A 12828-nucleotide genomic window follows, 5' to 3' on the forward strand; every position below is an offset into this window, starting at 1 on the left:
GTAACTACGCATAGGCCTGGCTCATGATGCCACTGTTGGGGAACGTAGCAGAAATTCAAAATTTTCTACGCATCACCAAGATCAATCTATGGAGTTTACTAGCAACGAGAGGGAAGGAGTGCATCTACATACCCTTGTAGATCGCGAGCGGAAGCGTTCCAATGAACGGGGTTGATGGAGTCGTACTCGCCGTGATCCAAATCACCGATGACCGAGTGCCGAACGGACGGCACCTCCGCGTTCAACATACGTACGAAGCAGTGATGTCTCCTCCTTCTTGATCCAGCAAGGGGGGAGGAGAGGTTGATGGAGATCCAGCAGCACGACGGCATGGTGGTGGAAGTAGCGGGGTCTCGACAGGGCTTCGCCAAGCTTCTGCGAGAGGGAGAGGTGTTGCAGGGGGAGAGGGAGGCGCCAGGGGCTGTCATGTTGCTGCCCTCCCTCCCCCCCCCACTATATATAGGCCCCCTGGGAGGGGGGCGCCGGCCCTGGATCCCATCTACAAGGGGGGGGCGGCGGCCAGGGGGGAAACTTGCCCCCCAAGTCAGGTGGGGCGCCCCCACCCCTAGGGTTTCCAACCCTAGGCGCAGGGGGCCCATGGGGGCGCCCCAGCCCACTAGGGGCTGGTTCCCTTCCCACTTCAGCCCATGGGGCCCTCCGGGATAGGTGGCCCCACCCGGTGGACCCCCGGGACCCTTCCGGTGGTCCCGGTACAATACCGGTGACCCCCGAAACTTTCCCGGTGGCCGAAACTTGACTTCCTATATATAATTCTTCACCTCCGGACCATTCCGGAACTCCTCGTGACGTCCGGGATCTCATCCGGTACTCCGAACAACTTTCGGGTTTCCGCATACTAATATCTCTACAACCCTAGCGTCACCGAACCTTAAGTGTGTAGACCCTACGGGTTCGGGAGACATGCATACATGACCGAGACGCCTCTCCGGTCAATAACCAACAGCGGGATCTGGATACCCATGTTGGCTCCCACATGTTCCACGATGATCTCATCGGATGAACCACGATGTCGAGGATTCAATCAATCCCGTATACAATTCCCTTTGTCAATCGGTATTTTACTTGCCCGAGATTCGATCGTCGGTATCCCAATACCTTGTTCAATCTCGTTACCGGCAAGTCACTTTACTCATACCATAATGCATGATCCCGTGACTAACTCCTTAGTCACATTAAGCTCATTATGATGATGCATTACCGAGTGGGCCCAGAGATACCTCTCCGTCATACGGAGTGACAAATCCCAGTCTCGATCCGTGTCAACCCAACAGACACTTTCAGAGATACCCGTAGTGTACCTTTATAGTCACCCAGTTACGTTGTGACGTTTGGTACACCCAAAGCACTCCTACGGTATCCGGGAGTTACACGATCTCATGGTCTAAGGAAAAGATACTTGACATTGGAAAAGCTATAGCAAACGAACTACACGATCTTTCATGCCATGCTTAGGATTGGGTCTTGTCCATCACATCATTCTCCTAATGATGTGATCCCGTTATCAACGACATCCAATGTCCATGGTCAGGAAACCTTAACCATCTATTGATCAACGAGCTAGTCAACTAGAGGCTTACTAGGGACATTGTGTTGTCTATGTATCCACACATGTATCTGAGTTTCCTATCAATACAATTCTAGCATGGATAATAAACGATTATCATGAACAAGGAAATATAATAATAATAACCAATTTATTATTGCCTCTAGGGCATATTTCCAACACGAGGGCACCGGTGGGCTCCAGAGGCGAGGTCGGCATGAGCGAGCGAGGGACGCAAGACATACCCAGGTTCGGGGCTCTCCGGAGAGATAACACCCCTAGTCCTGCCAAGCGTGGTTTATATGAAATAGTACAGAGTCGGTCCTGGAGCTGTTTGGAGGAAGAAGGAGGGCAGGCCAACGCTTAGGCTGCTGCTTCTCCCAATGTATGTATGTGTGTTCTACTGATCTAGTCGCCCCATGCATGGAGGACTCCTAGGGGGTTTTATAGGTCAACCCCCAAGGCTACAATGGTAAAGTTACAAGGCCGTGGGGCCGGGTTGTCATTGTCCGGGAAGCCAATACTGGGACCCGCCGGGTGTCAGGGCTCGCCGGGTTCTCCGGGCGCGGGTCCCGTGTGCCAGGAGGCATTGTTCGCCATCTTGTCGGTCGTCACGGAGTGGTCGGGTCGAGTCCGCTACAGTCGCGCACCGCCCGGTCGCCGTCTACTGGCGTCAGCGGTGACGACGGGTGCATTGTAGCCACGCCGGCCTCGGTCAGCAGGGTAGGTGGGGCACTGTTGCCACGCCTCTGCCGGTCAGAGGAGTTGGTAGGGTACTGTTGCCTCGATCATCCTGATATGGAGACTCGTCCCATCGTATGGCTCAGATGGGACGCGAGCTGACCCGTGGCCGGGTTGAGGATCATGCCACGGGTGGGCTGGCTTGCTGGTGTAGTCTTGGTGCGTCGTGTTCGGCCGGCTCACGCCAGCCGGCAGGGCCGGGTTGCTGTCTTGATTGGGTTGAAGAGTTTGGCCGGGTTGAGCAACCTGGCCAAGTGTGAGCCGGATTGAGGGGCAATGCTGGCCCCGATGTTTTTAAAGGATCTGGGTTCCATTGCTTGCCCGGGGTTCATGCCCCCGACAATACTGCCGGCCCACCATCTCAGCGGAAAAGTAGCGTGGCTTCCATAGAGCTCGTTCAGCCCATAGATGATATCACGGCTCCTCGCTACCCCGTGGATGATATCACGCGGAGGGAACATTGTGATCTACATGCGAAATGCATGAACATATTCGTCAAGGTGGCGGTCGGCTTTGCTTTACGTACTGTACCTGATGGAACTTACCATTGCTCTCCGATTCCAGATGGCTATGCTGTTGTCGGGGTGGATGAAGTTATCAACGGATTTGAGCAGCTGGAGTTTCACTTCCCTACAGGTGAAGGGGAGACTGCACTAGGAGATGCCAGAAGGACTACCATTCTATGGATAAAGGAACACATCGTGCTTCCACATTGGACGCCGCGTCAGCAGACTCCGCCGAAGGAGGCCCCTCAGCAAACTCCTCACAGTACCAATGTAGCTCTATCTCCGCTGCCTCAGCCATCTCCACCGCTCAGTAGACTCCACTGCCTCAGCCGTCTCCACCGCATCAGCAGACTCTGCCACCTCAGCTGTCTCCTCCACGTCAGCTGACTCCCCCAGAGGAGGCCCCTCAGCAAACTCCGCCTGCTCCACCGCCTCAGCCGTGGCGGAAAAGAACCGCCGCTGCGGTGGCTAGTAGTACAACTGCGAAGAAATCCAGAGTAGGTACAATAAGCGTTAAGGATGCTCCTGCCAAGTTACCATACCAACTGAGTGATGAGGAACTCAAGAAGGTTGTGGATGCCGAAGTGAAATGCCAGCTTGCACCGACCCGTCCAGATCCAAAGGAGAAAATAGATTCGACAAAAGCGAAGCCCTGTCTGGAAACCCTTAAGCGACCGCCGCCGCCTCCGCTGCTATCTAACTATGACCGCTCTATTATCAAGTCATATAATGAATATGTGCAGCTATCGAGAAGTAGCAGTAGTGCAAGGGGAAAACAATTCGTCAGCTTAGTGAACAGAAAAACCAATCGTGCCCCGGGTCAAGGTGTTTACCGATATCGATTATGATCTGGGGGTAGCGGTAGATGATCTTGGTTTCACTCTTGGTGAATACTTAGGCGAGCATGGAGAGTACTTCCCCATGGCTAATTTAGCATACAGATATGAGCATGGGAAGCCACTCGTCATACCTGAGGAGCCCCAACATCTAACAACACAAATGCGAAGATTGCATGAGTGGTGCATGGAAGCCTGAAAGGAAGGGAGCAACATGATCATGGTGGGAATTAGAAATGAGCATTACTTCAATGGAGTCGAGGAGATGTACATTGAATTTGATGAATTATTTCAGTTATACAATCAAGACGCCCTCGACAAATCTATCCTCAGTTGCTATTGTCTGTAAGTATTATTTCTGTAATTAAATCTCTAGCTCAGCTCGTCCATTGCATGTACAATTATCCTCACTATATTATGCAGATTTAAGATTCTCAAATGCAAAAGAGGACAAATCCAAGACATTGGGTTCATTAACCAAAATACCATAAATGAATGTACGGTAGCAAATAACGCCAAGGATACAGTGAAAAACTTGCTAAAGGCGTTAATTGGACAATAAACCAGAAGGGAAATACTATTTCCTTACAACTTCAAGTGAGTGTTACTGTCTTGTGCACATTCTGTTTCGCTTACTCAAGGTTAAGTGTAATTGATGAGTTATGCGTGTGCAGGTTCCACTTTATTCTACTAGTCATTCAGCTTGACGCAGTAGTAGTAATTGTCATGGACTCGAAACCTAAAGACCTTGAGATGTGGGCGGATATGAGTGAAATACTCCAGAGGTAATTTCAATCATTATCACGCTATATCGGCAACATTCATTCATTTCCTGATATCAAGTAATTAATAACTCCTTCATTCATTTTCTTTGCCGGGCAGGGTTTGGAAAGAGTTCACCAAGCAGGCTAAGGTGAATGGAAAGAGGAGCTGCAATTTCGACACCCCAATGTAAGTAGTACTAGCTAGTTCCGCGCATCTCTCTTTGATTCTGGTTTTAATACCATTATCATGGTTGATTATTATTTTGATTGAACTCTATTCTCATAAAATGCTTGAGGCAGGAAGACGGAAATAATTTATGTGAATACTACGTACGCAAGTTCATTCGCTAGACGACCTGTGAGAAGGGCAGAATTTTTGAACAACTTGAAGTACGTAAACAATATTCACAATTTTATTTTATTACCATCATTGTGTTGAGTTTCATTCATATATTCACAATATATATATTGACCCTCTTCTTTAAATTAGATCCAACGGAAACAGGACAAACTCCTACAAAAGGATCGCATACGAGCAATTCAAGAGGAATTGGCGGGATTCTTACTTGAAGAGGTCATAGCTAAAAACAGAGAATACCATCAGGATTTGGAATGCAATTTTAGTAATAAGATATTAGGGATCGTAAGAGATGTTATATTGTATATATGCATGAACGTGCACTATATGTAGTAGCATCGAATAGATATACGAAAACATGTTGTTCGACCAAGCACGGAGAAAGAAAGTTAACTTCTCTATATTCATGATGATGTTGTGTAATGGTTCCTTCATTGCTATATGTAGTAGCTAGCGTCGAGTTGAATGGAAAACATACAATAAAAATGAAAACCCTAAATGAAAAAGAACTGAATGATAAACACAAAAAGAAAAGGGAAACACAATATGAAACCCCTAAACCATCCAAAACCCTAAACCCCGCCTTTCAAAAAAAACCTAAACCCCGGCGCTTGCCAGGTCCTGACGCGTGGCCGACTTTTAGTCTCGGTTTGTGTTACCAACCGGGACTAAAGGGCCGCCTGCCAGAGCGCTCCGCAGCGGCCACATGGAGCCCCTTTAGTCCCAGTTCGTAACACGGCCGGGACAAAAAGGGGGGCCTTTAGTCCCGGTTGCACAACCGGAACTGAAGTCCATTACTAACCGGGACTAATGTCCCATTTTCTGCTACTGATGATTTATTGGACTAACATATTGATCCAGTGCCCAGTGTCAGTTCCTTTTTGTTGCATGTTTTTTGTTTGAAAGAATATCCATATCAAACGAAGTCCAAACACGATAAAACTTTACAGATATTTATTTTTAATGTATGTGAATTTTTGGAAGAAGAATCAATGCAAGACGGTGCTCGAGGAGCCCACTAGGCACCAAGGCATGCCAAGGGGTCCAGGCGCTCCCTGATGGGTAGTGGGCACCTTGTAAGCCGGTTGTTGCCCTTCTTTCTGTACAAGAAAGATAATTTATGGATAAAAATCCCATCAAAATTTCAGCCTAATCGGAGTTACGGATCTCTGGGAATTTAAGAAATGGTGAAGGGCCTGAAAATAGGAACGCAAAACAGAAGAGAACAAAGAGAGAGATCCAATCTCGGAGGGGCTCTCACCCCTCCGCCGCCATGGCGGCCATGGACCAGAGGGGGAACTCTCCTCCCATCTAGGGGAGGGGGGCAAGGAAGAAAAATAAGGAGAGGGGCTCTCTCCCCCTCTCTCCCGATGGCACCGGAACGCCGCCGGGGCAATCATCATGACGGCGATCTACACCAACAACTTCGCTGCCGTCACCACCAACTCGCTCCCCCTCTATGCTGCTGTGTAACACCTCTTCTCCCCGCTGTAATCTCTACTTAAACATGGTGCTTAATGCTATATATATTATCCAACGATGTATGGCCATCCTATGATGTTTGAGTAGATTCGTTTTGTCCTATGGGTTGATTGATGATCGTGGTTGGTTTGAGTTGTATGTTTTGTTTGGGTGCTATCCTATGGTGCCCTCCGTGTCGCGCAAGCGTGAGAGATTCCCGCTGTAGGGTGTTGCAATATGTTCACGATTCGCTTATCGTGGGTGGCGTGAGTGACTAAAACACATACCCGAGTAGGTGGGTTATTGCGTATGGGATAAAGAGGACTTGATACTTAATGCTATGGTTTGGTTTTACCTTAATGACCTTTGGTGGTTGCAGATGCTTGCCAGAGTTCCAATCATAAGTGCATATGATCCAAGTATGGAAAGTATGTTAACTCATGCCTCTCCCTCATATAAAGTTACAATAATGATTACCGGTCTAGTTATCGATTGCCTAGGGACAAAATATTTGTGTCTTGTGTTACAAAAATCTTTCTACTAACCAACTAACTATTATTATCTCGCAAAGTACTCTTAGTTTTATTCTTGTAAAGTAGTTCTAGAATCACACCTACAAAATACTCCCTCCGTTCCTAAATATTTGTATTTCTAGAGATTTTAACAAGTGACTACATACGGAGCAAAATGAGTGAATCTGCACTCTAAAATATGTCTATATACATCCGTATGTGGTAGTCCATTTGAAATCTCTAAAAAGACAAGTATTTATGAATGGAGGGAGTAGTTTCATACTTGTTATAGGTAAAACGAATGTTTAAGTGTGCATAGAGCTGTATCGATGGTCGATAGAACTTGAAGAGAATATAAATTCTACCTTTAGCTCCTCGTTTGGTTCGACACTCTTATTTATCGAAAAAACTACAATTGATCCCCTGTACTTGTGGGTTATCATAGACCTACTCTGCAGCCTTTCAAAGAGCACACCAGGTCTTTGCCAGCGTATAGGTGCATCTGCCAATATGAATTTGTGGCCATTGGCATGCCCCACGCCCGAAGGTTGCAACCTGCAACAATTCCTTGTTGAGATCGTCGAAGAAGCTGATTACACTGCTGGAGCTTGTGCCCTGCAAGGCATCATTAAGAGGGCACCAGAGGCCGATGTTTCTGCAAGTTAATTAGATGCATAAGAAATCTTATTGTACGTTGGATTAGCATGGTTGCTTTATTTGCTTTTTGGACCTGTCATATTTGTGCGGTGGTGAAATTGCAACTATCCCTCGGTAGTTTTGGTAATTCCTAACAACATATAGCTCATTGAGCTAATGATATCTCAAGATAAATATTTCAGAAAAGTTCAATGATTGGCATGGCATGGATCAGGAATGTGGACCCCTCAAAATGCTAAGGACAAAAGATTGACTCAAGCTCTAAAGCTCAAGACTCTACATTTTTACTTTTAGTGATCCAAGATCACATTGAGTCCATAGGAAAAGCCAATACTATTGAAAGGGGATGAGATGTTGCTTAATGGGTTGCTTGCTCAAAATGCTTAGTGATATGCTCCAAAACCCTCAACCACTTTCTCATATCCACATATGTCCCAAACCAAAAAGTCAAACTCGGCCCCACCGAAATATTCTATCCGGCGCCACCGAGTTCACTTGACATAGCCAGTGCCACAAACCCTAGTCACTTCGGTCTCACCGATAGGACTTTCGGTCTCACCGAGATGGGATTGCAAACTCTCTGTTTCCCTTCGTAACGTTTCGGTCGAAACCGAGATGAGCGATCGGTCCCACCGAGTTCGCAATGCAAACTCTCTGTTTCCCTTTCGTAACATTTCGGTCTCACCGAAATGAGCGATTCGGTCCCACCGAGTTTACGTGACCAACTCTCTGGTTAGCTTATTACGAAAATCGGTCCCACCGAGTTTGTGTAATCGGTCTCACCGAGATTACGTTATGCCCTAACCCTAATGAAATTGGTCCCACCGAGTTGACATGTCGATTCCACCGAAAATCCTAACGTTCACATTTTGAACTAAATCGGTCTAACCGAGTTTCATTATTCGGTCCCACTGAGTTTGGTTATTTGTGTGTAACGGTTAGATTTTGTGTGGAGGCTATATATACCCCTCCACCCACTCTTCATTCGTGAGGAGAGCCATCAGAACATGCCTGCACTTCCAGCATACATTTTTTGAGAGAGAACCACCTACTCATGTGTTGAGACCAAGATATTCCAATCCAACCATATGAATCTTGATCTCTAGCCTTTCCCAAGTTGCTTTCCACTCAAATCATCTTTCTACCAAATCCAAATCTGTGAGAGAGAGTTGAGTGTTGGGGAGACTATCATTTGAAGCACAAGAGCAAGGAGTTCATCATCAACACACCATCTATTACCTTTTGGAGAGTGGTGTCTCCTAGATTGGTTAGGTGTCACTTGGGAGCCTCCGTCAAGATTGTGGAGTTGAACCAAGGAGTTTGTACGGGCAAGGAGATCGCCTACTTCGTGAAGGTCTACCCTAGTGAGGCAAGTCCTTCGTGGGCGATGGCCATGGTGGGATAGACAAGGTTGCTTCTTCGTGGACCCTTCGTGGGTGGAGCCCTCCGTGGACTCGCGCAACTGTTACCCTTCGTGGGTTGAAGTCTCCATCAACGTGGATGTACCACCACCTATCGGAACCACGTCAAAAATCTACGTGTCTACATTGCGTTTGCTCCCTCCAAACTCCTCCCTTTACCTTCATATGCAATGTTTTACATTCCGCTGCTATACTCTTAGACTTACATTCCGTTGGTTTTTGGAACATGAGCCCCTTGGGAGCCTGCCGTGCTTGCCTTTGCGCGCTGGATAGACATAGCAGCAGGATCTGGGTAGATTCTCAGGATTTGTTAAGACTGTGAGGCTACTCATAGTGGGGAGTATCATATACTAGTATCATGCATAGGATACTAGTGTATGATACTACCTCTATAGTGCATAGTATCATAAAGTAGTATCATAGATGATCATATTTATTGGCATGCATGACACAAAGTAGCATAACATTTAACATGATACGATATCTACCTATGTTACTCTAACCCTCTCTCTCTTCTTTAATTGTGTGCCACATAAACATGTTTGCTAGTCCCAAGTGCATGTTACCGGTTATGTTACTCCTACTATGGCCAGCCTGAGTCACGGTGCAAACGACAAGGTCGGTCGTCAGCCTTTGACCGGTCGTCCTGATTTCTGGATGGTGTAGGTTGGTGTACCGTGAAGCAGCCGTCGGGTTTGTATTTGTAGGGTTACTGGGTACAACACCCATACTGACTACGGGAAGGTCCAAAAAATGATGCAACCCTACGATTTGGTAAATATGGAGGTCTCTTGAACCAATCCACAAATATTTCCTAGGGAGGTTTTGTAATAGATGCTTTATGTACTCCATTTAGCGATCATATATGTTGTATTGAAAACGGAATAAAGTGATTACATAACAAAGCACTTTTCAACTACTCTCTAATACATGCTTGAGCTAATATGATTATTTCATAAAGTCTTACGATTTGAACTTATCCTTAAGTAATAACAAATTAAAATTACTAAGATAGATAGGTTGTGGATGGCTCCGTGATCCTTCTTCCTTCCCAACCTCCAGGGAACTTTCGCGATGACTTGATCTACTGGTGGATGCACATTCTTTGAGTTTTTCGGTATTCTGGAGGTCTCCGCGCCCAGTCGTGCCAAGGGAGCGTTTTCTCATGCGCCCGAGGATCCCCTGTGGCTGTTGCCGGTCCCATGCCTCTGTTGGCATGGGCGGCGTGGTCGTCGGTTTGCTCTAGGTTCACGGCGGCGTCTGTAGGGTTGCCGCTGACTGTGATGACTCGGTATGATCCTGGCATCTTCGACTTCATGCAGGCGTAGCAGGGGCGACATTGTTGCTGCGAGGGAGCGGCGCTGCGTGTGAAGGCAGCGTCTGGGGAATTTTTGTTTTGCTGCGAGGTATGCATGGGCATGGGCGGGCGAGAGAATATGACCGAGTATGTACAAATGCAAACTCACAAAATTTGTAACCGTACGTGGCAGACGATCTACTGTTTTCGCGTAAAACGGAATGTAAATTTTAACGCGGCAGGACGTGGTTTCGGCGGTGCATAGTTTGAGCGTTAATCTTGTCGCACAACGGAACGAGCTATAGATCCCGGGGAAAGCTGCTACGCGTGTGTCCCCGTTCCCCACGTGGGGACGGACGGTGTTTTCCCCTCTTGGCGGTGGTAGTGGAGGCTGTGGAGCACACTACTGTAGCGCGGTAAGCAGCTGGGTCGGGCCGGGGTCGGGACTGACACGTCCCTTTCCACCCTTTTTGTGGTACTCCAACTTAATTCAATTCAATTGCCCTTTTAGCTCCGACCCCGCCACGACCACTGACGCACACACAAAAATAAACACCGGGGGTATAGGTACCCCGCCGGTCGTCGGCCACTCGGCGGGCAAGTAGAAAGAATGCCCGATATGATGCTTCCATGGGATAAGTTGCATGGCCAGTACGGCGTATTTTACGTCGACGTGCATGAATCAGGTACTAGTAGCTAGTTGCCGCCTTTTGTTGACTTGTGCATGTCTCGTGTCTGGAGTGCGTAGTTGCGTAGGCGTATCATATCGCACTGGCTCCTCTCCCCCTGGGCACTACTCTCTCCATGCATGTCCGACAAACACCCACTTGCCAGTTGCCACTCTCCCTATCTAAAGATCTCTCTCCCTCTCTCCAGAGATCTTTCTCTCTCTAGATCGACCTTGGCCCTTTTTCTGTGTCCATGATGTAGCATGTTTGTTTCCATGTCCAGCTTTTATGTTGCTTGCTGTTTTCTCTCTCTAGAACGGAGATCAGCGACTCATGAGTGAGAGTAGCTAGGCAGAGGAGGTGAAGAGAGAGGGGAATTATTGGGGGACCAAAAGGGCACTACGATCGACATTGCACCACGGTACGTGCGCTGGGGACAGGCAGCGCAGCTACTACTATAGCCCGATCGATCCATCCATCGATCTATGCATCTTCTTCTTTTTTCCGACTTTAATTAAATTCATTTGCCTTTTGCTCCTGTCACGACAAGCGAGATAACGATCTGCGTCCGGCATCTCTCGCCTGCCTCCATGGTCGTCACACCCATAATGCATGGTCGATTATTTAATTAATCACCTAACTAATCAACTGCATTACTAAATCCAGTTTAAACAAATTGTATGGCAAAAAGCATGAAGCTAAATCGATAGTCTCCACCCCAATTACTACTCTATGAGAAAGTTTGGCCATCTGTCATATTTCCAGGCAACAATTTGAAGAGAAGTTACTACTTTATCCTAGGAAAAAAATTGAATTACACACCTTGCACACACCACAACAAACTGTGTAATTACCAATTAATTTATATATCACCGGTCGATCTTAATTATTGGTAACCATATGCTAATTAATAACATAGTACTTAAAAGGGTTAATTAAACAATAAGAGACGGGTGCGATGAGCGGTGACAGTGATACTCCAACTTACTGCCCGCTTTAATCCCCTTTTCTTTCACTTAGTTTTCTCTCCACACATCAATCTAATCACCTTTGAGATCTCTGTCTCTCTCTGTTGATCTCGCTCTCCTTTATTATTATTTTCTCCTTTTTCTCGTTGTAGTCTTTTTACTGTACTAGGGCAGCTGCTGTCCTGCCTCGCCACCTTTCGTGTCTTCAGCGGCTCAGCCCTCCATTGGCCATACCAATAGCAGCTACAGTTGTTACGGTGACACATGGCTCAGCCGCTCCGACGACGCCGCAGATCGGGCGAAGCTCCACAGGTCGTCGTCGCTGCTACCGGCGGCGGCCCCTCCGAGAAGCCTTGTGGCCGCGGCGGAGTAGAAGGCAAGCCCGTTGACGGCCGTGTCGTCGAGGGCGTCGTTGCCGCCTGCATGGCCGGCGGTGCCGTCGAAGCAGAGCTGGTCTGTGGACGCGTCGTGCTGGCCATTGAGGTGGGACGCGACTAGCCGGTCCATCATGGCCCAGTCCGTGATCCCGCCGTCGCGGTGGGGTTGGTGCAGGTCCTCGGCGTGCGCCAGCTCGCGCTCGACATTTCCATCTCCGCTCGCCGCGAGCGGCGTCGTAGTCGACGTCCGCGCCGTGGCCGCCGCCGAGGGGCTCTCCAGCGGTGGCAGCTTCATGAAACCGTGGCCGCCGAGAACCGTCTCGAGGGGCCGCAGATACCGCGACGCGGCCGTTCTCGGGCGCGGCGAGGAAAGCTCGTGCTCCTGCTTGCACGAGCGGCCCATGTAGTGCAGGATCTGGTCAAGCGCATCGTCGCTGGAGTAGAGCGGCGAGGAGGAGCGTGCCGCCTTGCCCCCATCGTCTCTTCCCCCGCCGCCGCGCTTGCCACTTCCGGCCCCCGCATCCTTGTGGTGGTGCTTCTTCTTGAACACTCTGCACACCACCCAGCCGTCCTCCTGGCCGGCGTCCGACGATGTGGCGGCACTGACAACCTGAGCATGACGCACGGCGGCATCCAAAGACAAAGGCTGGCAGGTGTTAATTATTATTACCTTTTGGGGCACATGAAGCACATGGAAA

The 12828-nt window shown here is 48.4% G+C and overlaps 1 protein-coding gene across 2 annotated transcripts in view; it reads right to left on the reverse strand.

Moving 5' to 3' along the window:
• Nucleotides 1-11628: 11628 nt before the first annotated feature.
• Nucleotides 11629-12828, reverse strand: part of LOC123170096 (NAC domain-containing protein 43) — a 2787-nt gene continuing 1587 nt past the window's right edge. The window contains exon 3 of one of the 2 annotated variants that reach the window (XM_044587939.1): nucleotides 11629-12740. In XM_044587939.1, the coding sequence (XP_044443874.1) occupies nucleotides 12006-12740 (735 nt within the window). In that variant the 3' untranslated portion in view covers nucleotides 11629-12005. Of the gene's footprint in view, nucleotides 12777-12828 lie in introns of both variants that reach the window. The other variant, XM_044587938.1, reaches the window with a different exon arrangement.

This window comes from Triticum aestivum, chromosome 7D, assembly GCF_018294505.1.
Source record: "Triticum aestivum cultivar Chinese Spring chromosome 7D, IWGSC CS RefSeq v2.1, whole genome shotgun sequence".
Taxonomy (NCBI): Eukaryota; Viridiplantae; Streptophyta; class Magnoliopsida; order Poales; family Poaceae; genus Triticum; species Triticum aestivum.